General features: G+C 42.2%; 1 protein-coding gene across 2 annotated transcripts in view; it reads right to left on the bottom strand.

Moving 5' to 3' along the window:
* Positions 1-7,665: 7,665 nt before the first annotated feature.
* Positions 7,666-26,530, bottom strand: part of LOC142654395 (dehydrogenase/reductase SDR family member 4-like) — a 45,376-nt gene continuing 26,511 nt past the window's right edge. For both annotated transcript variants that reach the window (XM_075828919.1, XM_075828920.1), the window contains exons 5-9: positions 16,055-16,125; positions 15,468-15,519; positions 15,228-15,362; positions 14,475-14,530; positions 7,666-7,968 (exon numbers count right to left, since the gene is read on the bottom strand). In XM_075828919.1, coding sequence (XP_075685034.1) covers positions 7,854-7,968; positions 14,475-14,530; positions 15,228-15,362; positions 15,468-15,519; positions 16,055-16,125 — 429 coding nt within the window. In that variant the 3' untranslated portion in view covers positions 7,666-7,853. The remainder of the gene's footprint in view (positions 7,969-14,474; positions 14,531-15,227; positions 15,363-15,467; positions 15,520-16,054; positions 16,126-26,530) is intronic.

Here is a 26,530-nt window from a genome sequence, read left to right as displayed (position 1 = left end):
CCAATGAAAGCAGCTAAAAAAAAAAAGTTGCAGAAAACGGTGTATAAATCCAGCCTTAAAGTAACTCTCCAGACTCCCCCTTACGAAGGCTTATTTTGCTCAGTATGCGTTCGACAATTACCTGATAATCCTTCTTGGTGGTTTAGTACGCTATACTGCACTTTTAGAACCATTCTATGCAAATCACAGCTATGCCCTAATACAGCTGTGCTAAAAAAAAAAAAAAAAAAAAAAAAAGCTTAGGGCTCGTTCACATCTGCATTCCATGTTCCATTGTTCTGCTATATCATAGGAGTAGAATGACGAGAATACTGGAAGCTCGGAAACCGTTGCATGACGGAAGCCAAGAGGGCCTGACAAAACCTATTGACGTTAATGGGTTCCGTCAGGTCTCCGTCGTGGTTTCCGTTATTTTGCCAGACATAATAGCGCAGCATGCTGAACTATTTTGTTCAGCAAAAACAACGGAATCTGTGACGGAAGCCCATAACGGAGCCTCCGACACAGATGTGATCAGTTCCTAAGCAGCAAGAACGAAGGGGAAAAAAAAAAGGCACGTAAGCATCACCTAGACAATACACCTACGGGAGCTTTTAGGACATCCCATTCTAAATCCTTAGGCACTAATATGGAGTTGGTCCCCTGTTTTATAGCTTCCCCTCTCCTGGGAAGACTTTCTAAAAGATTTTAGAGCGTGTCTGTGTATCTAGAAGAGCATTTGTGAGGTCAGACACTGATGTTGGACGAGAGGGCCTGGCTCGCAATCAACGTTTTATCACATCTCAAAGGTATTCGATGCGGTTGAGGTCAGGGATCTGTACGGGCCAGTTAAGATCTTCCACACCAAACTCACACAACCATGCCTTTATGGACCTTGCTTTGTGCACTGGGGCACAGTCATGCTGGAACAGAAAAGGGCCTTCCCCAAACTGTCCACACAAAGTTGGAAGCATACAATTGTCCAAAAAGTCTTGGTTTTCTTATGTATTAAGATTTCTCTTCACTGGAACCAAGGGGCCTAGGCCAACCACTGAAAAAAAGACCCTGCAGCATTGTCCCTCCTCCACCAAACTGTACAGTTAGGCAGGTAACATTCTCCTGGCATTTGACAAACCCAGACTCATCCATCAGACTTCCAGATAAGGAAGAATGACTCATCACTCCAAAGAACACATTTCCACTGCTCCAGAGTTCAGTGGTGGTCTGCTTTACCCTTCATCCGAGGCTTGGCATCGTGCTTGGTGATGTAAGGTTTGCATGCGACTGCTCAGCCATGGAAAACTATGCCATGAAGCTCCCGATGCAGTTTTTGTGTGGATGTTAATGCCAAAAGTTGGGAACTTGGCACTTATTGAGTCAGCAGAGCCTTGGTGACATTTTTGCACTATGCGCCTCAGAACTCAGCGACCCCGCTCTGTAAATTCACGTGGTCTGCCATTTCATGGCAGAGTTGCTGCGGTTCCTAAATGCTTCCATGTTACTATAATACTACTTACAATTGATTGTGGAATATCGAGGAGGGAAGTAATTTCTTGAATGGACTTGTTGGGGTATGTTCACACGGCCTATTTTCGGACGTTTTTCGGGCCGTAAACGCCAGAAAAATGGGGAGCAGAACACCTCCAAACATCTGCCCATTGACAAACAGCAGCGTTAAAAAAACGGGCGCAAAAAAGAAGTGCAGGTCACTTCTTGGGACGTTTTTGGAGCAGTTTTTCATAGACTATTGAAAACAGCTGCAAAAACAGCCGTGAAAATCGCGAGTGGCTTAAAAAAAAAGTCTGAAAATCAGAAGCGGTTTTCCCTTGAAAAAAGCTCCGTATTTTCAGACGTTTTTGAGTTTGCGTGTGAACATACCCTTACAATAGTGGCATCCTATTACAGGACCACGCTGGAAATAAGTGAGCTCTTTACAACAACCCATCCTTTCACAAATCTTTATAAAGGCAGAGTGCATGGCTAGGTGATGGATTTTATACACCTGTGGCAATGGGCAGTGGCGTCGCTAGCAGTGGGCTTTTGGGGGCCCAAGCCCCGGATCTTTGGCCCGGTGCCCCAGATGACTGACACATAATGGCGTAGCTATAGGGGGGGGGGTGCAGCAGTCGTCCCCCCCCCCCGTACCACATCTATAAACTAAACAGTTAAAATAAAACGCCTCTACCTCCCATTGAAAACAGTTTCCGGTTTAAAAACCGCTCCAAAAAAAAAAAAAAAAAAACAATGTGTAGTCATTTTTCCCATCCCTTTGTTGAACTTGATAGACATGTGTCTTTTTTTTCAACCGTACTAACTATGTAACAAGACCTTATACTCTGCCCCATCCCCACGAGTGGCAGTGAATGGCTGGACTTCGGACCCCTTCCCTTGTATAGAGGTACCAGACAGGGTTGCCCTCTCTCACCTCTATTATTTGCGCTGGCAGTGGAACCTCTCGCTGAAATACTCAGACAAGAACCCCGTATTATAGGTTTTAACCTCCCCCTGTGCAAGAAAAGGTCAGCATGTATGCGGCCGACACCGTTATATCTTGCCGACCCTGGGGTGTCCCTGCCTGTAGTACTTAGCATAATGACACGTTTTGGCTCGATGTCTGGTTTAACCATTAATTGGTCTAAGTCACATATTTTACCATTAGATATATCTGTCCCTGTTGCCTCAGTGAACTCTACCCCACTCCTCTGGTCGACCTCTATTACGTATCTTAGATTACAGCTTTCCAGATCAGTTTTTGACTTTGAAGAATTAAATATCACCCCTTTGATTTCCTTTCTGCGTGCCAAGATTGCCAGATGGAACCAATTGCTCCTATCTACAGCTGCGAGAGTGAGTTTAGTTAAGATGACCTTAATGCCTAAAATCCTGTATATTCTCCAGCAATCTCCTGTATACCTCCCGGCCCGTTTATTACAGCGTATTGAAAGTATACTCACTTCTTTTGTATGGAATAACGGTAGATCAAGGGTGGCTAGCCAGCGTCTATACGCCCAATGGGACGAGGGTGGTGTAACTTTCCCCAGTGTTAAATGGTATTATGTGGCTAGTCAATTATCCCACCTGCCAAGAGAGGGAGTGGCCGAGCGTGTGAGAGTTCAGGCTCTAATTATTTCCCCATTAAGTACACATTATGCTCACCCTTTGCATATTTTGTTTTGTGGCCGGCTGTATACTGGTGGAAACTGTATGTTACAGCTGACATCCACCTGTAACGGCAGGAACTGGAGCTAGCTCCAATCCCTGCCATTAATCCCTTAGATGCAGCAAGGTTGCTAGCAGATCACCAGCCCTGCCATGCAAACAGGGCTGGCGACTGCTGCTATGGCAACAGGAGACCAAAACAATGGCCTCCTGCTCTGCCATTACGGAAGGCGATTAGGCCCAAGCCGGGAGGCGAAGCCTAATCGGGTTGCGGTCAGTGACTGACTGACAGACAGATCTAATACATTGCACTACATAGGTAGTGTAATATAAAAGAAAAAAAAAAAATATGACAGTTGGACCTTCAAGTGAAAAAAGGGTAAAAAAATAATAAAGTTTTAAAACATAATAAAAGTTTCAAGTAATAAAATAAAACACAAATCGCCCTGTTCCCTTGTCAAGTCCTTTATTAATGAAAAAAATAAAAATAAACCATACATATTGGTATCGCCGCGTCTGTAACGGCCTGAACTATAAAAATATTATGTTATTTATTCCACGCGGTGAACGGCATAAAAAAAAACAACTTAAAAACAGAAATTCTGGAATTAGTTTTTTTTGTCACTTTGCCCTACAAATATTGGAATAAAAAGCGATCAAAAAGTCGCATGTATCCAAAAATGGTACCTATATATAGCCTATAGCTCGTCTCGCAAAAAACAAGCCCTCACACAGCTTCGTCAACTAAAAAATTAAAACGTTATGGTTCTCACAACTTGGCGACAGAAAAAATACATTTTTTACAAAAGTAATTTTATTGTGCAAAAAGTTGTAAAACACAAAAAAATTCTATAAAATAGGTATTGCCGGAATCGTACTGACCGGCAGAATAAAATTAACATGTAGTAAATAATGGATGGTGAACGCTGTATAAAAAAAAACTAAAAAAACTATGCCGGAATTGCAGTTTTTTGGTCCCTTGCCTCCCAAAAAATAGGATAAAAAAAAAAGTGATTGAAAAGTGGCATGTACCCCAAAATGGTACCAATAATAACTACAGCTCGTCCTGCAAAAAAACAGCCCTCATACCACGAAGTCTATGAAAAAATAAAATTAGTTAAGTCTTCCATAAGTCAGGAAATAAAAAATATGCAGTTGTGCTGGCCTGAGGGGAACATTTCTTCTTTCAAGAGGTGAATTATCAAGGCCCTAAAATTAGGGAACCAGGAAGGGGAGGGCCCAAACATATCTGATGGAAGAGACGGTGCCCGTATTATACCAGGACAACACTTTCCTAGCAAAATTCCCCAAACTGTAAAGGTGCAGAGTGTGGACCAAAAGGAGGATAAGGAAGGACATGGACATTTATCAGTGAGACACTGACCTGTGCAGAAAGGATTGCTTCACAGCGTAACACACATCTATGGATTATTTTATGGTTTTTTTTAACCCAAATTATTATACCACCTGAATATGCCCCTGATGTACTCTGCCCGGCTTACATATGCCCCCACATTATAAAACGGAACCACCAGCAATGCTCAAACAAATCTACTACCAAACAAATCCACACTCCAAAAGCCAAATAGTGCTCCCTCCCCTCTGAACCCTACAGCGTGCCCAAACAGCAATTAACTTCCACATATATGGCATCGCCATATCCGTGAGAACCCTTTTAGCAATTTTTGGGTTGTGTGTCTCCAGTGGCACAAGCTGGGCATGACATATTTGCCACTGAAATAGCATATCTAGGGAAAATTTTCATTTTTACTTTGCACCATCCGCAGCGCAATCATTTATGGGAAAGTCCAGTAGGGTGGAAATGCTAACTACACCTCTTAATAAAAGAAACCCCTGAGAAGTGACCCCATTTTGGAAACTGCACCCCTCAAGGCATTTATTATTTCACATCAGAGCCTCTGCAATTGTGAGCCAATACTTTGTAAATCGCCAAATTAGGCCCCAATTTTACATGGTGCTCTTTGACTCCTGAGCCCTGCCAAATGTCCAGGCAAAAGATTAGGGCCACATGTAGGGTGTTTCTAAAACCGGGAAACACTGCATAGTAATTAGAGAGCTGTCTTGTTATGATGGCATATATCTGGAAAAAATCCCTTTTTCACTCTGCAACATCGAGTGCACACTAATTTCTGCAAAACACCTGCGGGGTTAACATGCTCACTACACCCCTAGGTGAATAACTTGAGGGGTGTAGTTTCCAAAATGTGGTCACTTCTGGTGGGGATCCACTGCTTGGTCCCACAGGGGCTTTGCAAATGCGACATAGCGCCCAGAAACCAATCCACTACAATCTGCACTCCAAAAGCCAAATGGCACTCCTTCCCTTCTGAGCCCTGCTGTGTGCCCAAAAAGCAGTTTCTGACCACATATGGGCTATTGCTGTACTCTGGAGAAATTGCTTTACAAATTGCTGGTGTTTTTTTTTTTCCTTTATTTGTCGAGAAAATTAAGCATTTTGATCTAAAGCTACGTCTTATTGAAGAAAAGGGATTGTTTTTATTTTCACTGCCCAATTCCAATAAATTCTATGAAACACCTGTGGGGTCAAAATGCTCACTACACCCCTAGATGAATTCCTCCAGGGTTTTGTTTCCTAAATGGAGTCACTTTTTCAGCGGTTTCATTGTTTTGTCCCAATGTGACATGGCCTCCGCAAACCATTCCTGCTAAATGTGATCTCCAAAAGCCAAATAGCGCTCTTTCCCTTCTGAGCCCTGCCGTGTGTCCAAACAGCCATTTATAACCACATGTGGGGGTATTGTTTTACTTCGGAGAAATTGCTTTACACATTTTGCGGTGCTTTTTTTCCTTTAGTCCTTGTGGAAATGAAAAAAAATAAAAAATCACTAAACCTACATTTTCTTTGAAAAAAATGTAGATTTAAATTTTTACGGCTTACTTCCAATAATTTCTGCAATGAACCTGTGGGGTCAAAATGCTCACTATACCCCTAGATAATTTCATTGGTGTGTAGTTTCTCAAATGGGGTAACTTTTGGGGGATTTCCACTGTTTTGGCACCGTAAGAGCCCTTCAAACCTGACATGGTGCCTAAAATGGAGGCCGGTGTTTCAGTACATTACCACACTGGGGCCACATGTGGGATATTTCCTATATCTGCAGAACCTGGGCAATAAATATTGAGTTGCATTTCTCTGGTAAAACTTTGTGTTACAAATTTTTTTTAAATAAAAAATTGAATTTCGACAAAAAAATAAATAAAGAAATTTGTAAATTTCACCTCTACTTTGCTTTAATTCCCGTGAAACATCTAAAGGGTTAAGAAACTTTCTAAATGCTGTTTTGAATACTTTGAGGCGTGAAGTTTTTAAAATAGGGTGACTTATTGGGGGTTTCTATTATATAAAGCCCTCAAAGCCACTTCACAACTGAACTGGTCCCTGTAAAAATAGCCTTTTGACATTTTCTTGAGAAATTGCTGCTAAAGTTCTAAGCCTCGTAATGTCCTAGAAAAATAAAAGGATGTTCAAAAAACAATGCCAATCTAAAGTCTAAAGTAGACATATGGGGGATGTTAATTAGCAACAAGTTTTTATGGTATAACTGCCTGTCTTACAAGCAGATAAATTAAAACTTTAGAAAAATGCAAATTTGTGTTTTTCACAATGAAATACTGAATGTATCGAGCAAGTACAATGTGTCACGAGAAAACAATTTCAGAATCGCTTGGATAGGTAAAAGCATTCCGAAGTTATTACCACATACATTGAAACATGTCAGATTCGAAAAATGAGACTGTCAGGAAGGTCAAATGTGGGTAATATTCTCCAAGCCCCATTATGACTGGTGTCCTATTGGTATCCTGCAAAGAGGTTGTGATCACTGTAAAATTATGTGATTTTCTTTGGGCATATTTCCTATACTGAATCCAAAGTGGCTCAGCCCAGCGCTGCTCTATTGTTACGGCTAGCACAGGCTTCTAGGGGGATCTCCACAATGGCATCATTCAGGTCAATTAAACTTTAGGGGCTTATAATTTTTACGGTTTGCCTGGAGTGACCCTTTAAAAAATATGTGTTCTGGTATTTGGCTTGAATCTACGTAGATTTTACACCGTGAAATTCAGTAAGCTTTACACGTACACATTGAAGTACATTTTCTAATTAATATATTAGAAAATGAAAAAAAAAAAAAAAGATGATATTTAGTAATCCACTTGTCCATTTTGGCTAGTCTATTTTGGTTAGAAGGGCTCCCCAACAATAAGCTGATCACAAATTGACCCACTGTGGGAGAACTCAGCGACAAGTGTTAAATTCTCATGCAGCACCCCCACAGAGAAAATTAACCATTACACAGATTTAATTGAAAATCAATGGGCTGTCCATACAATGAACTGAAGTACTAATTCCTCCAAAGTGGCAAACACCCCCCTCGGCTCATTAACTCAGAATTCCCCAATTAGGTATTCGACAATATGTTTTGAAGCCAAAACAACCCCTTTAACCACGTTCATCTGTATTTTCATAGGAAAAAGAAAGAAGTGTTTTATTTCATTACTTTTATTATTTTAAAAAAGCAAAAGGTTTTTCACTTTTTTAGATGTAGACTTGATTTCCTAAAGTGGATTTATATCCATAATACATTTAAAATTTTTCTTCAACATAAACCATTCTGTGAAATATATTTAACACCAAGCTAAATATTGGCGCTAAGAAAAAAAGATTTACATGTTCATAGACGTGAGTACGCCCCTCCTGAAACCACTAGTGTTTCCCCGGTGATATATGTAGCATCAGGAGAGCAGAGGAAAGACACAGCTCCAGCACATTCTTCGGGTTCTCCGACTCTGAAGGAGACAATAAAAGCATATTGTATCACTTGTAAACAAAAAACTGCTTATAGATGTAGCAATATGTAATACGCAAGTGTGGTGCGGATGGCGTTGTACATAGTTTTAACACCAGGTATGTAAAGGGAATCTGTCACGGTGACTCAGGGTATTTATAACAAGCGAGTGGGTTCTAATTCACCTGCTAAATAGAACCCAGAACCTTCATTCAGGGGGCTGCAAGAAAGTAAGTCGTATAAGCAAATAGAACAGCTCCTCCACATGAATGAAAACATCACTCCTTTCGTTATAATGACAACGACACTGCAGGGGAAATGTAGTAGTACACGGCACATATAAAAGTCAATGGGAGACCATGTAAAACGTCCGGAGTGGAAAACTCCTTTGTGCTGGGTTCCCACAGTCGGATAGGCTGAATAGAAAATCAAACAGTGTGCCTGACCTGGAACCCGCAGTACATTCCGTTCGAAAAATAAAATAAATCACACTAAATTTTTGTGCGGTTTTTTTGGCTGATTTTCTGCTGCTGAAAAAAAGACGTTCATACTAACCCCCTCGGTCTTCTCTGAGCATAGTCCGGCCTCCTACGATTACGTTGCAGGCCATGTGATGCTGCACCCTGTGATTGGCTGTAGCGGTCACGTGGGATGAAACGTCAACCCAAAAGGTCGGACTGCAGGAAGGAGAGGGGCGTTCTGGGTAAGTCTGAATTTTTTTTGTTTTCTGTAGTCGTGGTTTTTACGGCGTAATCGATCCGAATACACAGCAAAAGGCGCACCACTTGGCTTTCTGTTGTGGGATTTCCATCCCCAATTAATTCAATGGGGAAAACCCACAACGGAGAATCAACTAAAATCAATTAGATTCTGCACCAGAGGTCAATTTATTAACGTTTACTCTGCATGGTTTTTCCGCAGCGCGGGCATGAAATTTTACAAATCTTTTCCAGTTTGCTACTACTGTATATGCTGCCGAATCTCCGCACAGAATTCGGTTGCGAAAATTCCGCAGCGTTTACGCTACGTGGGAACCCAGCCTTAAACCTTTCAGGACCAAGGGTCATCGATGCCACAATGACTAGCCCCATTTTTTCAAATCGGACGTGTCATTTTATGTGGTAATAACTCTGGAATGCTTTTGCCTATCCAAGCGATTCAGAGATTGTTTTCTTGTGACATTTTGTACTTTATGTTAGTGGAAAAATTTGGTCAATAAATTCATAGCTTATTTGTGAAAAAACACCAAAATGTAAAGAAAATTTGCAAAAATTATAATTTTTCTAATTATAAATGGAATACCACACAAAATTGTTGCTAATTAACATCCCCCATATGTGTACTTTATATTTGCATTGTTTTTTTGAACATTTTATTTTTCTAGGACGTTACAAGGCTTAGAACTTTAGCAGGAATTTCTCACATTTTCAAGAAAACTTCAAAAGGCTATTTTGTCAAGGACCAGTTCAGTTTTGAAGTGGCTTTGAGGGCCTTATGTACTAGATAGTCCCCATAAATCACCCCATTTTAAAAACTGCACCCCTCAAAATATTCCAAACAGCATTCAGAAAGTTTATTAACCCTTTAGGCATTTCACAGGAATTAAAGCAAAGTAGAGGTGAAATTTACAAATCTAATTTTTTTGCCGAAATTCATCTGTAATACATTGTTTTCTGTAACACAGAAGGTTTTACCAGAGAAATGCAACTCAATATTTATTGCCCAGATTCTGAAGTTTTTAGAAATATCCCACATGTGGCTCTACTGTGGTAATGGACTGAAGCACCGGCCTCAGAAGCAAAGGAGCACCTAGAGGATTTTGGGGTCTCCTTTTTTTAGAATATATTTTAGGCACCATGTCAGGTTTGAAGAGGTCTTGTGGTGCAAAAACAGTGGAATCTCCCCAAAAGTGGTTTTGGAAACTATACACCTCAAAGAATTTATCTAGGGGTATAGTAACATCTTGACCCGACAGGACTTTTGCTATATTTATTGGAATATGTGTGTGAAAATGAAAATCTACTTTTTTTTCTGAAAAAAATCTAAAAATTATTTTTTAAAAGGAAGAAACTTGTAAAGCTATTTCTCACGATTACGGTAAGGCTAAGTTCACACGGAGTATTTTGGGGGAGGAATATCTGCCTCAAAGCTCCAAACGGAATTTTGAGGCAGATATTCCTCCCCCAAAATACTCCGTGTGAATAGCAATTATCGCGCCGTTTTTCGCCCGCGGCCATTGAGCGCCGCGGGCATAAAACACGCTTTCTCCTGCCTCCCATTGAAGTCAATGGGAGGTCGGAGGCGGAAGCGCCCGAAGATAGGGCATGTCGCTTCTTTTTCCCGCGAGGCAGTTTTACTGCTCGCGGGAAAAAGACGCCGACGCCTCCCATTGAAATCAATGGGAGGCGTTCTCGGGCCGTTTCTGCCGAGTTTTGCGACGCGGTTTCCGCGTCAAAAAACTCGGCAAAAGACCCCGTGTGAACATAGCCTAATACCCCATATGTGGTAATAAACTGCTGTATGGACCCACGACAGAGCTCAGAAGGGAAGGAGCGCCATTTTGCTTTTGGAGCGCAGATTTTGCTTGGTAATAGTTCTGTTTGGGGTTTTGCTGGTATTTCAGTTTATAATGTGGGGGTATATGTAAGCTGGGCAGAGTACATCAGGGCATAATAAGAGGGTAAAATAATGGGGTAAATAATAGTTCATAGATGTGTGGCCGGTGTCGCACTGATAAATGGTGCCCAATCTTATCCGCTTTTGGACACTCTGCACAACTTCTGTCGCAATATTCTGTGCGCCAGAACTTTTTTTTATTTTTTCTCCACCGGAGCCGTGCGAGGGCTTATTTGTTGCGGGACAATCTGTAGTTTTCATTGGTACCATTTTAGGGTACATGTGATTTTTTGATCACTTTTTATTAAATTTTTTGGCAAGCGAAATGACAAAAAAAAAACATACATTTTCACAATGTTTTTTGTCCTTTTTTTTTTTTTTACAGTAATCACTATGCGCTATAAATGACATTTTACTTTATTCTGCAGGTCGGTACGATTACGGCAATACCATATGTATATAGTTTTTTTATGTTTTGTGGCGTTTGCGCAATAAAATCACTTTTCTATAAAATTATTTTTTGTGTCACCATATATTCTGAGAGCCATAATTTTTTTATTTTTTTCAGTCAAAAAAGCTGTGTAAGGGCTTGTTTTTTGCGGGACAGGTTGTTGTTTTTATTGGTATTATTTTGGGGTACATACAAATTTTTGATCAGTTTTTATTCTATATTTTGGGAGGGGTGATGACCAAAAAAATAGTGATGCTAGTATTGTTTTTTATTTATCTTTTATGGTGTTCACCGTGCAGGAAAATTATTATAGTTTTATAGTTGGGGTCGCTACGAACGCGGTGATACCAAATATGTGTACTTTTTTAAAGTTGTTTTTTTTTCCTATAATAAAAAAGAAGACTTATTATTGGAAAAAAAGCTTTTTTTGTTTTTGTAACTTATAACTTGTTTTTACACTTTTATAAAACATTTTTATTATTTTTTTTTTATATTTTTTACTTGAAGACCTGCAGCACTGATGGCTGCTATAACACATTACATTACCTAGGTAGTGTAACGTGTTATAAATGGTCAGTGTGACATGGACAGTCACACTGATAGGAAGCCTATGAAGACCAGCTGGTCCTCATAGGCTTCTGTGAATGGCAGAACAGAGGCCGTTGTATGGCCTCCGGTTTTGCCATGCAACCAACGGCAGCACCCACAATCGGTCCTCGGGAAAGTTTGTTGTAGCAACAAACTTTCCCTGCGATCACATGATCGGGACCTGAACCAAACAGGTGCCGGTCATGTCTCCGGGACCAGAGGCAGGGGTTAACAGCGCAATCCGGGTGTCACCGCTACACTGAGACACACAGATCACGCTTTTAACACCCACTGTGAATTCAGGTCGGCGCTGCACAGAACCCAGCAAGCGCCGACGTGAATTTACTGTGGGCGGTAATGAAGCAGTTAATAACGGTGATCATATTCTCTAGCCGAACCAATCGGGCCGGCTGTCAGTGAGCAGGTTGCTGGGGCGCCGGCTTTTCACAGCGCTATGCCGGCTGGAACAGAGATCTGAATATTCACGCCCTGGCAGCACAGGGTATGTGCGAAAAGGACGTGTATCTACAGATTGTCGGCATTAAAGGGTTAAAAGGGGTTTTCCCATGAAGGACATTTACGACATACCTACAGGATATGTAAAAAATGTCAGATAGATGCGGGTCCCACCTCGGGGACCCGCACCTATCTCTAGAACGGGTGCCCCTAATCCCCGTTCTAGCTTTTTGTGCTCACGCTGATGCCCGGCCACTTCCTGATTACATGGTCGGGAGTTACAGAAACAGCATAACTTGCTGAGCTATGCTGTTTCCATAACTCCCATAGTAGAGAATGGCAGTCACGGAAGCAGCGTAGCATGCGAGTTATGCTGTTTACGTAACTACTATTCAGTTCTATGGGAGTTACAGAAACTCTGTAGCTCAGCAAGTTACGCTGTTTCCATAACTCCCGACCATGTAATCAGTAAGTGACCGGGAGGCAGCGTGAGTAGAAAAAGCTAGAACAGGGTTTAGGGGGCCCCGTTCTAGAGATAGGTGCGGGTCCTAAAGGTGGGACCCGAATCTGACACTTATGACATATCCTGTGGATATATCAAATGTCCTTCATGGGAAAACCCCTTTAAGCTTTTCTGTTTTATAAATAGAATGTAAGATATGAAATAGTAAAGACACATAGGGGGCAGCTTATTAAGACTGACATTTCCTACGCCAGTCTAAATAGGAAGAAAAATTTGAGCGCAACGACCACCATACATTCCCCTCACATCACCTATAAAATTTAAAAAAATCCATACTCACCTAAATGCTCCTCTTCTCCCCTCTGGGTCCCTTCATCCTTCTAGTGCGGCTCATACAAGGTCCTGACGCCGAGGAGCGTCAGAGTCGAATATGCGATTCAGCACTCCAACGTCATCAGTGCTGCATTGCATACAACACCCTGACGACCACCCGACGTCATTACGTTGCATGAACGGGGCTGGAGTGATGATGGGACCCAAGGGGAGAAGTGGGACGGTGAGGGGAGTATCATTTTTATTTATTTTTCTTTAAACTGGTTAGTGGGCGGGCTGGTGTTAGTCTGATCAGGGGAGGCAAGGTACGAGACCCAGCGCCTCTAGCTTGCTACGCCAGCTATGCGATTTCATCTATAATTTACGCAAATTTTCTGCTGTAAATCATAATAAATTTGCCACGTCTCGGTGACCACGCTCCATTTCCCAAAAGCCATGCCCTCTTTCCACAAAAGTGGTGAGGGTGGCACAAAAAGCCCAAAAATTTAAATTTGCCCTTTTTACCCCCATAATCTGCAAAACGCTGTCAGATACATGTAGATGAATAAAAATTTGGCATTGTACAGTGGATGCAATTTAAATAGTATATTAGAACACCAACTGATGCAATTGGTCTAGTATAAATATATACACAACAACCTTGTGTGAAAATATAGTACAAAATCACCTCACAAGAAAGCACACAGAGAACCATCTAATAAATATAACATGTAACAAATCTTTACTAGTAAACAATACATGACTAATAAGTCACATAAAATGTTGTACACACACATTACCCAATAAAGATGGATCCCCCACTGGCCCTAAAACCCCATGATATTCCAATAAGGTGTAAGTGCAAAATCAATGGATACCCATATTGATACATATACATAGCAAGTACTAGACTCTACATAAGTATGGCAAAAGTAGAAAAACCAAATTCCAATATAATGAGACATACAGACCTAGTCTAAAAATACAACCTCCACAACTAATAAAGCTTTTTTTAAAATATATTTATTTATTAGCTCTCACAGGTTCTCGGTGTGCTTTCTTGTTAGGTGATTTTGTGTAATAGTATATTGCCGATACTTGTGTTCAAGGAGGTCATGATTATGGTAAGTGCATTAAAGGAGTTTTCTCTCCTCCCCCCAAACACCTTTATCACCTATCCACAGAATAGGTAATACATGTTTGATCACTCGGGCCTCACAGATCACTAGAACGGGGATTCCGGAGTCCCCATTCTTCTTCAACCGCATGACCATATCGAGGAGGAGTTTATACGGTTATGCGGCAGTCAAGTGTTTGCACTGCTGCTCCATACAAACAATGGGAGAAATGGAAACAGCCGAGCACAGCTATCCAAAGATAACAACCCCTTTAATTTCTAGAAACAATAACCCTTACCGCAAATAGTACAGTGCAGGGAGCATGTACTTCCCGCACTATACCATACTATTACGGCACAGGGGGGGGGCACGGTTTCAGGAGATGTACCCAAGCAATCAGCTGACACATTGCTGGAACGGCCGGGATTAGAGTTACCTTACCCCAACCGTGGCACCAAAGTCTTTTTACATAGGGAGGAGACTATTATTAATCCAGCCCTTACCTGCTAATGCCTAGTTTGATTTTTATTTGATCCAAGACGGATTCATTCTTCCATAACTGCAGTAAGAGAAAAAGAGAAGATTTTTTGTTTTCCACACACCTTCATCATGCTCTAGCTCTTCAACACACAGCAGTTCTTATACTGGTCATACATATAAAATAGCTGTTGACTGAACAGCTATCTCCCCCAACTCCCCCATAAACAAGCATGATTGGATTGGCATAACATGCATGTGTACTGCAGATCCATGGATCCGCCGACCTCATGTGTATGACCAGTTTTGAGATCTGCATCACTATAACAAAAAATACGGTGCAGAGGACATTTTGTTGCTAAAAAAGCAGAATAAATTTCACACACATAGATCAGGCAATGAAAAACGCACTAGTAAGAAATATCCACTCATCAAATATTATCAATTGGGTATTATATTGGGAGGCTCCTAGGATTGTATTCACACATGTTTTTGCCACTTTCGATTTAAAAAAAAAAAAAAAAGGAATTTTTCTTACAAAGAAACCCCCAAAAAAATATTGCATGAATACAATCTTATTTGCAGTTACAGCAACCTTAATGTTTCCCTAGGGGAGACAACGTTGTGGGTGACTTTGGGACCATTACAAAAAACAAACCTGGTTACCACAAATCGTGGGTGACCAAGAATCGCTGTGTAACCCTAGCCTAAAATAATTATCCTCATTCACATCACACTTATATAGTATGCAGCCATCTATACCAGGATTATGTACTTACAGCTGAACTGAAGTTGGTGCGGATGAGGCCTGGAGCAAGGCAGTTCACTCGAATGTTCAGAGGTGCTAATTCTGGAGCAAGGGCCTTGGTTAGACCAAGCAATGCGGTCTTACTGACACTGTAGGGACCCAGAGACTGAGAGGAAAAAAATAAAAAAGGCACAACATTGAAAAGCAGGGAAGGATCATCACCTGTGCTGGAAATAAACCTTTAGTAACATTCAAAATAATATTTACTTACTGGAAAAGGGGTAAACCCACTCACAGATGAGACAATCACAATACTCCCACCTCTGTGGAAACAGAAAAGACACAGCTCCGCTGTAGTGCCAGGTAAGCAGTAATGATGGGACGCACATACACTATTGATGTATTATAAAAATAAAAAAAAGTCATCCATAATGCTTCTAGCTGAATACTATGGGTGCACACAAGCAAACCCGTCACCTGAAAGCTTCGCTGGGAACCACAGGTGTATCCTGAAGCTCCAGGGCCAATGCAAAATCTCATAACCGGGCCTGTCCGAACCTACCATGTGCCATTTAATATACTGGATTCATCATTTGTGGCAGAGAGGCCCCCCTCAGGCACCAGGCGTGACTACTACCTCTGCACCCCCTATAGCTATGTCTCTGCTGGGATCTACATTGATCTTTTAAACACCAAGCTGCAAACAATATATTGTACATTGTACTCATATTTTGTAGTTTCCGAATTTATTTCAGTTAGGTCAAGTCACAGTACAGAAAATGTAGATTGTGTAGAATGACCAAAACTGGTTTATCAGGTAGTAAAGAAAAGCCCTCATCATACCCCCCAAATTCTCACCCTCTTTCCTGCATTTTGGGCACCACAAGCTTCACCAATAGGAATGTTGCTTTAACATTAACATCCAGAATCTGAGGAAAGAATAGTGAACAGAGTGACTGTGTGAGTAAATGTGTCACTAGAGTAACGCAACTATTGTTAATAAAAAGGACAGATTATAGTTTTAGCCTGTAATTCCGTATTTTAACTTTGTATTTCAGTATAAATCTAATAATCAGATATATGCAGGAACATTTGATGCCAGATTATTTGCATGGGGCTATTAAGGTGGCGATACACTAATGATTTTGATCGGTCGGAACCACAGATTTAGAGAACTGTTGTCTATCGATCGTCTATTTTCTGCGCAGCAACAACGACCAACCCCCGAAAGCGGTCTGGAACTTGATCTGACGTATTGAATTTTTTCGTCAATTGTTCTGAACAGTCGTTGATACAATACAGAAATCTTGGTTTCCTACAACTGATGATACACTATATGGCCACAAATATGTAAACACCTCTCCTAATTATTCAGTTAGGACTTTTTCAGTCCCACTTGTTGCACATACATAAAGCACACAGCCATGCACTCTCCATAGACAAACATTGATAGTAGAATGGGCAAAGGATGCCACCTTTGCCACAAGTTAGTTCAGGAAATGTTTGATCTGCTAGATCTGCTATAACGGTTATTATTGTGAACTAAAAGTATCTAAGAGTAGCTACAGCTCAGACATAAACCTCACCCCAAAGTTCTTTGGAATAAATTGGAACGCAGATTGTGAGCCAGATCTTCTCATCCAACATCAGTGCCTGACCTGACAAATGTTCTTTTTGCTGAATGGGCACAAATTCCGACAGACCCACTCCAAAAATCTTATGGAAAGTCTTCCCACAAGAGTGGAGGCTGCTATAGCCGCAAACTCTATATTAATGCCTATGGATTTAGAATGGGATGTCCAACAAACTCATATTTATGATGGTCAGGTGTCCACATAATTTTGCCATGGAGTGTATGTAAAGAGCTGCACCAAAAAAATAATGACAAGAAATGAGCGTTGGTTGAAACACTCAGAGAGGTTCACAGCGAAGGTGTGCTCCAGGACAAACGTATCCCCACAAAATGGTATCAAAAGGTTAATTTGTGCATATTTTCCCACCCACTAAAGCTTTTACGCAAAAGTCTATCTCCATCTTTACGACTTCACGACTATAAACGAGGAGTCAGCTATCATTCGGCCGTTCAATATCGCTAATGTATAAACCGCTCTTCTGCATCTGCCTTCGGAGTCTTTCTGGATAACGTTATTTGGAACTACTTAAAGGGAACCTGTCACCAGCATTTCACTTATTAAAGCAGCAATACCTGGTGGTAGTGGGTGAAAAATCATTTCTATATAGCCTATAATTGTCTTCTTAGTCGGCTCTGTAGCTTTACTATTCAGTTTTTTAGTGTTCCCACATCGTATGCTAATGAGCATAATAGAGTCAAATCTTTGTTTGAAAAGAGTCATAACTTCATTCCGCAAGTCTTTCCGAGTTTACCCCGCCTCCTTACTTTTGATTGACAGCTCCTCGCCGTCCCCCAGCACACACAATCGCTTGTGCATGATGTCCTCTTCTGGGGTGTGCGCATTAAGGGACACCGGATTATTACAATAAAAGGCGCAAAATGTTTGCAGACCGCTATTTACAGTCGGAGGAGTTTAGGAGAGGGGATAACGGTAATTAACTTTTGATAGCAGCGGCCAGTGAGGGATGAGTAAAGTTCAATAGGAGAAATGCTGGTGACAGGTTCCCTTTAAGTAGGATGCTAAACTTTTACAACATGAGCCTTCATTACATGCGCTTTCATATACTTTATCTAGCAGCAAAAAGCAAACATCAGAAATGCTTTAGCAGATAAAGTTTATCAAATATTCCCTCCGAGGTGTCTCGCTGGCTGAGTACCCTCGGTTTCTTTAACCTTCCTTAGAGAATTCCCTGATTATCCTTACTTACTTATCTGTTTTTTCCTATTGTTGTTTCTTTTCTTTTCTTCCCTTTTTCTCCTTCCCTCCTTTCGGTTTCTTCCCTCGCAGCACCTGGGAACTATGAACACAGATACGAAATTGCTCTCCTACAATGTCCGAGGCCTGAGGACTCCAGAGAAGCGCTCCATGATTCTTGCTGAACTGTGGAGACTTAAAACTCAGGTGGCGTTTCTTCAAGAAACACATTTCCGGAAAGATAAGGTACCACGGTTCTCCAACAGCCCCGTGTACCCCTGAGGAGGCTACAAGTTAGCGAAACATGTCGGGGGGGCTCTAAGTGTTTTTAATTCCTGCCTAACCGTATATATTGCCCTACTTGAAGTGTGGCTTGCTGCCTCCTGACTGACTGTCAGCCGGCATTTACTCTTGGCTGTCTAATACCTTGCTGGCTCCTCCAGCTGGTTACCTTCATTATAACTTCGGTCTTTGGCAGTGATAATTTTAAACTGTTATATGTGGTCTGTTCCTTGCTATACGTAGCTTAATAAAATTTGAAAATAAAAATTTACTCTCTATTAACTTTTGGGTGGTCAGGAAAAAGGGTTCTGTCTGCCTGCAGGCATTCCTTCTATTGACTCACGGTTCTCCAATAGACGCTTTCCATATTGCTATCATGGTTGCTCAGAGGATGCCAGATCTAGGGGTGTGAGTATTCTCATTGCACAACATGTACCTTGGATCTTCACTGATTCATTGGCAGACCCTCAGGGTAGATTTCTGTTTGTCAAGGGCACTCTATTCTCACAAGCAGTTACACTAGCTAACCTGTACTTACCAAACACGGGACAATCAGCGGCTCTAGCGACATATTTGGAACAGCACCAGACTTTTGGGGACGGTATGATTATAGTTGGAGGGGATTTTAATGTAGCAATGGAACCTCACCTTGACGTCTCAAGGGGCGCCTCCCATCTTCCTTACTCTCAACTTAGCTCCATTAGGAAAACTATTCATGATCACCAACTAGTGGATGTCTGGAGGACTCTGTACCCGGGAGCTAGAGATTACTCATATTACTCAGCAACTCATGATATGTTTTCCAGAATAGACTATTTTTTCATCAGTCATTTCCATCTGGATAGAGTAGTGGGGGCAGACATTCACACATCACCTTTGTCGGACCATTCGCCAATTGCGCTCTCTCTCTCTTTCGCCCCGCCCTTACAGGCACAGGGTCGGTGGAAACTCAATGAGTTTTTACTTCAACATCCTCAGGCTCAATCTGAAATTCGTCGTGAGCTGGAGCTCTACTTCGCTACCAATACTGGCTCAGTGGCAAATCCGCTCATATTATGGGAGGCCCATAAATGCTACATAAGAGGTTTTTTCATCAAGTGGGGGGCGCGGCTCAAGAGAGAGAGAGTGGCAAAAACAAGTGACCTGTTGACCAAGATTAGCGAAATAGAGGTCAAACATAAACATTGTCAGACCTCAGAAACTAGGGGAGTTTTGCTGTCACTTCGGGAAGAACTTAGAGCTCTTTATGAAGTTAAGGCTAAAGCCACATTAGTTAAGTGTCGGAGAATATTTTATGAATATGGAAATAAAATCGGGGAAAATTCTGGCAAATGCCTTGAGAACCCAGAGAGCCTCGGCTTATGTTCCTCATATTACCTCCCAGACAGGGGCAAAGATAACCTCCCCGAGGGAGATAGCCCGATCCTTTCGGGAATTCTACTCCTCACTATACCAATTAACACCTCATTCGCCTCCCACGAAGGTAGCTATACAGGAATATATATCCTCCTCAGGTTTCCCACGACTACCTGAAGATGCATGTGACACCTTAGATCATCCAATCACTCATGAAGAACTTTCTGAAGCTTTACAGGACACAAAAAAGGGTAAGGCCCCAGGCCCGGACGGACTGACGGTGGGTTACTATAAAATGTTTCTAGATCAGTTCGCAGATGGCTTTTTGGGGGCTCTTAATGCGATATCATCAGGCAGCTCGGTATCTTCAGATTCACTGAAGGCCACCATAGTGGTTATCCCGAAGGATGGCAAGGATCCCTCCTCATGTGCTAGCTATAGACCGATTTCGTTACTCAATGTAGATCTGAAATTGTTTTCTAAAATATTGGCAAATCGGATAGCCCCATTGATGACTACCGTAATTCACGGAGACCAAACAGGCTTCATCCCATCAAGGGAAACGAGAGATAATACGACTAAGGCTCTCAACCTTGTCGATTGGGTCAACTCACAGAAGAACCCTGTTGTCATTTTATCCACAGACACGGAAAAGGCTTTTGATCGAGTTGGGTGGCCTTTTTTATTTGGAACTCTGGAACATCTGGTTGTAGGACCTAACATGCGCTCCTGGGTGGGAGCACTGTACTCGTCGCCTTTGGCTTCTGTGAGAGTAAATGGTACTTACTCTTCCCCGTTTACGATCCATAATGGGACAAGACAGGGATGCCCTCTTTCACCCCTACTGTTCGCCTTAGCTCTGGAACCTTTTTTATGTAAGATCAGAGGCAACGTCAATGTGAGTGGCTTAAACATGAGAGGTAAAGTTTTGAAGGTGGCGGCTTATGCAGATCTGCTATTTTTCGTGACCTCTCCTCACATTTCAATGCCCAATCTCATGAAGGAATTTCGAGAGTATGGCCTAATGTCCAACCTGAAAATCAACTTTCAGAAGTCGGAGGCGATGATGCTACATACTCAACATGATCTAGGGAACTCCCTACGGGCTAGTTTTCCCTTTAGATGGGCGAGAGAATCGATCAAATATCTGGGTATCCAACTGCCGGCCAATATAGATCGGACATTCCAGCTGAACTTTTTACCTCTGTTACAAACATTGAGAAATGATTTGGCTCGATGGACAGGGGGGACGTTCTCATGGTTTGGGAGAGTGAGCATTATTAAGATGAATGTGTTACCCAGATTCCTATACCCGATGCAGGCATTACCAATTAAATTACCTACGTCCTTTTTTAAAACTGTATATCAATACATCACTTCCTTTGTATGGGCTGATAAACCGCCGAGATTACAGAGGAGAATCCTAGCGCTTGCCAAACGTCATGGAGGGATTGGGCTGCCTGATGTAGAGCAATATTACCAAGCCATACACTTGACTAGGATAGTGGACTGGTGCCGCCATGCTTATCTTAACAGGTTCCCGACCGCTGGCCGTAAATATACGGCCAGCGGTCAGGGTCTCTAAAGTCCGGCGTATAGTATATATACGGCCGCACTTCAGAGACTGTGCACGCGCGATCGCGTGCACACAGCTCTATGCCCTGGCTGTTGCTAACAGCCATGGGCACTGGGCAGAATGTCAGGGGTCAATCTTTTGGCCCCTGAACATGTGATCGCTGTGACAACCAATCACAGCGATCACATGCATTTCTGCATAGAAAACAGTGTGCACGCAATCGCGTGCACACAGCCCTGTGCCCTCGCTGTTACCAACAGCTCTGGGCACTGGGCAGAGTATCAGGGACCAATCTGATGGTCCCTGAACATGTGGTCGCTGTGACAACCAATCACAGCGATCACATGCATTCCTGCTTATAAAACAGTGTGCACGCGATCGCGTGCACACAGCCCTGTGCCCACGCTGTTACCAACAGCTCTGGGCACTGGGCAGAGTATCAGGGACCAATCTGATGGTCCCTGATCATGTGGTCGCTGTGAAAACCTATCACAGCGACCACATTTGTTTTATTTTGACTTTTCTGGCAGTAAATCTCCTGCCTCTTTTCTTCTCCTCAAACATTGTTTCAGTTTGAGGAGAAGAAGAGACTCGGGAGAATTGCTGCCAGAAGAATACAGTGAAAAAAAATACAGTTACACTAAAACATTCTCTGTATAGATAGATTTCTATCTATCTATACAATCTATCTATCCATCTATCTTTTTTTCTATCTATCTACCTTTCTTTCTTTTATTCTATTAGAATAGGCAGGTAGGGAGTATATAATTATATATATATCCACATATATATAATATATATAGCAATAGCGGTTTATTTTTTTGTTAGCGGTAGTGTAGATATATATAGCAGTTAGTTTGTGTGTTTTATAAAATAAAAAAAAATTTGTTTAGTTAGTGTTAGTTACGTTATGGCGAAGAAGTTGTTTAGCGCCGAGGAGGCATACGCCATGCTGTGGTCTGAGTCGGAGACCGCATCAGAGATGGCGTCCGAGATGGAACCTGTTTTAGGTAGTGACGATGACAGCGTCACTTCAGGTTCATCTTCAGGGGACGTTGTCCCTGATGCAGTCGAAACTGCAGAACATGAAAGCGCAGGGCCAAGTAGCGCTGTAGCACGGGACAGCCTGGTCCCTCCAGTCCAGGCTCTTGTATGGGCACCTGCCCCATCTTTTGGGCCTAGAATCCACGGATTTACGGCCACTCCTGGCATAACCGTGGACAATACAAATTTTGTCCAAATGGATTACTTCCATTTATTTATAACGGACGACATCCTAAATCAGATTGTCCACGAAACAAATTTATATGCCACGCAATATATAAGGCAGAAACCTTCATCCACCCATGCCAGAGATTGGACGCCCACCAATTTGCAGGAATTAAAAAAATTTTTGGGGCTCACCCTAAATATGGGTATTGTCAAAAAGCCCTCCATTAGGTCTTACTGGTCAACAAGACCCGCCCAAGCCACCCCAGTATATTCTGCAGTAATGCCCAGGTCTCGTTATGAGACAATAATGAGGTTCCTCCACTTCAATGACAACGCACAGGCCCCCCCAAGTACCGATGCAAACCGGGATCGGTTGTTCAAAATAAGACCGCTAATAAATTCCCTGAATAATTTATTTCTGCAACTCTACACCCCTGAGCAGAATGTAAGTGTGGACGAATCCCTCCTCAACTTTCATGGCAGACTTAGCTTTCGCCAATATCTACCTTCCAAAAGGGCAAGATATGGCGTTAAGCTCTACAAATTGTGTGAAAGCAGGTCAGGATATACCACCGCCTTCAGGATTTATGAAGGGCGGGACCGCACAATAAATGTTCCTGGATGCCCCCCTGATCTTTCCACCAGCAGTAAGATTGTGTGGGAGATAATGCAGCCTCTGCTTCACAAGGGGTACCACCTGTACTGTGATAATTTTTATTCGAGTGTGCCCCTGTTTAGGCATTTGCATGCTGCAAGGACTGGGGCATGTGGTACGATGCGCAAAAACCGAATTGGTTTTCCACAGCAATTAGTGGGGAAGCGCATGGTAAAGGGGGACTCCTGTGCTTATGCATCTGAAGAATTGCTGGCGGTCAAGTTCAGGGATCGCAAAGATGTGTATGTGCTAAGCACGATTCATACCGCAGGAACAGTGGCAGTGAGGGAAAGAGGGGCAACATCGGACAAGCACAAACCAGTGAGCGTGTCCGAATAGAACAAGTACATGGGGGGGGTGGATTTAAGCGACCAGGTTTTACAGCCCTATTTAGTAAAACGCAAAACTAAAACCTGGTACAAAAAGGTGGCCATTTATTTGTTACAGGTGGCCATCCACAACTCATTTGTGCTCTACAAAAAAAACAGAGGCAGAGACACATACCTGGATTTCCAGGAAAAAATTATTGAAGGCCTCATTTTTGATGTTCAGGACACCCGAGAATGCCCCCAGTCTGAGGATGTCACGCGACTGACTGAAAGACACTTCATCAGTCGGATTCCCCCAACACCAACCAGAAGCAACCCTCAGAAAAAGTGCCGCGTCTGCAGAAAAGACGGGCACCGCAAAGATTCCCGATATTTCTGTCCCTCATGTCCCTCGCAACCAGGCCTGTGCATTGAGCCATGTTTTAAAAAATACCACACTGTTCTGAATTATTAGATTTTAGTTAATTTGTTGAAAATATATTTGCCCTACATTACGTTTTTATTTTTCCCCTGATTTTACTCCAAGGGTGAGGGAGGGAATGGGTGGGGGGTGGATGTCTTGTTTGATGTTTTCTAAAGTTCATCTGCTGGAGAGCTCCATTTGCATTAACCTGAAATTTCTTATTTTAGAAAACCCCAAAAAATAAATTCCCATTATACCCCTAGATGAATATTTTGGGATTTCTGCTTCAAGAGCAGATATTTTGGAAGTGTTATAGAAACTCTGTTGAGTTTTGTAAAACCAGCTTTGAAAAAAAGCGATTTGTGAAATAATCTTCTTCTATCCTCCGCCCTCCTACATCTCTATGTGATAAATAAGGCCACATATTTGGTATCCCCGTGCACGGGAGAAGTGGCAGAATGTGAACGGAGATGAATTTTTGCCGTGGTCTATGCCGTGTGTGAAAAATGCTGGTATAAACTGACGCATTTGCTAAAAAATTGCTAATTTTATTTTGATCCATCTTATTCAAGAAACTTTCAGAAGAAAACTGGACTGTCTAAAAATATGATAAACCCCTTGAAGGAAACCTTGTGGGGTCTACTTGTGTGAATGAAGTCATTTATGGGGTGTTTCTAATGTTTCAGCAGCATTACACCCCCCAGAATACAGTATGCGGCTATAAAATCAAGTGCAGAATTCCTGGACCGAAAAGGCCAAAAAGCCTCCTTTTATGCCAAGCCCTGGCACATGCCCGTGAATAAAGCACACATATTTGGTATCCCCATGCACGGGAGAAGTGGAAGAATGTGAAATGCGATGAATTTTGTCCGTGGTCCATTTTGTGTGAAAAAGCTAGCATAAACTGACGCATTTGTTAAAAAAAAAAGGTAATTTTATTTTGTTCCATCTTATTCAAGAAACTTTCAGAAGAAAACTGGACTGTCTAAAAATATGATAAACCCCTTGAAGGAAACCTTGTGGGGTCTACTTGTGCGAATGAAGTCATTTATGGGGTGTTTCTAATGTTTCAGCAGCATTAGGCCCCCCAGAAAACAGTATGCGGCTCTAAAATCAAATGCAAAATTCCTGGACCGAAAAGGCCAAAAAGCCTCCTTTTATGCCAAGCCCTGGCACATGCCCGCACAGCGAATAAGGCACACATATTTGGTATCCCCATGCACGGGAGAAGTGGAAGAACGTGAAAGGAGATGAATTTTGGCCGTGGTCTATACCGTGTGTGAAAAATGCTAGCATAAACCGACGCAATTGTTAAATTCTTGCATTTTTTTCCAATTTTGCCCACTTTAGAGAAAAAAAAAAAAATGATATATACTGACAAATGCCACTAAAACAAAGCCCTATCTGTCCTTTAAAAAGAGTGTAAAATTCAAAGATGAACTTTATTCACCTGCTGAGTTATAGTCATCTAAAGAAGCGCATAGCAAAATTGTGAAATTTGCTCTGGTCATTTAGCTGTAAAACAGCCTAGTCCTTAACCGCTTAAGGATTGGATAAATGTGGAACAAGGCTTTACGGACCTCCCACTAAAATGCTTGCCATGGATACCCTTGACTCATCTAAAATCCCTGAGAGATCACCCTACTATCTATTCAACACTGCAGGTGGTGTTCAGGAGAGTGAGGGGAAGGGAAGGGGTCTCATCGGCTCCTTCGCCGCTCGCGCCGGTCCTGGGGACACCAGAGTTTGAACCAGGATTATCGGAAGGGACATTTAAAAACTGGCTTCAACAGGGTCGTTTTAGGATTTGTCACTTTCGTAGACAGGCGACTTGGCTACGGGATAGGGAACTCACTGAACCTGAGGACATGCTGGTAGCGTCACAGTGGCAGACTTTACAGCTATCTCACTACTTGGCTTATATACCTACACCTGCTGCTTACGATCGCAGACTAACCCAGTTTGAAACAATGTGTTCCCAGACGGGACATGTGAAACGAGCATTGTCTAAAATCTATGGTATACTGATTTCTCCTGTAGAAGATTTCACGCCACCGTTTATCACGAAATGGGAGCGGGATCTCCAGATCTCCCTAACACAAGAACAAAAAGAGAAGGTCATGCTCCTCTCACATAAAGCGTCTATTAGTAATGCTTATCAAGAAACGAATTATAAAATATTATCCCGGTGGTACAGAGTCCCACATGCACTTCACAAAATGTTTCCTGAGGTTTCACATCTCTGCTGGAGATGTGGCAAGGAAGAAGGTACGCTACTACATATATTCTGGGGATGTGACAGTCTTCGACCCTTTTGGGCAGAAGTACAAGACATCATATTTGAAATCACGGGACTCACTCTGGGGGACGATCCGGCGTGGATTCTGTTGCATCACCATGACATCTCCATAGGGCCGTATAAGAAATCGCTGGTGAGACACTTGTTAAATGCAGCTAAAGCATGTATTCCAGCGAAATGGCAGTCCTCTGAGCCTCCATCGATTAGACAATGGCTGAAGCGGGTACAAGATATTAGGAGAATGGAGGAGTTGCTTCATTACTCTCCTGATCAAGCAGGTAGATTCCGGGAAACATGGTTCTACTGGCTGGAATTTTGTAGCTCAGACAGGTACAAGGAAATCATGGGTGAACAAGTTGGGAATGATGCTGGGAACTCTTAGAAATATTTGGTT

Source organism: Rhinoderma darwinii, chromosome 1, assembly GCF_050947455.1.
Source record: "Rhinoderma darwinii isolate aRhiDar2 chromosome 1, aRhiDar2.hap1, whole genome shotgun sequence".
Classification (NCBI taxonomy): Eukaryota; Metazoa; Chordata; class Amphibia; order Anura; family Rhinodermatidae; genus Rhinoderma; species Rhinoderma darwinii.
The sequence above is the reverse complement of the archived record's forward strand: the minus strand, read 5'-3'. Positions and strand labels throughout refer to the sequence as shown.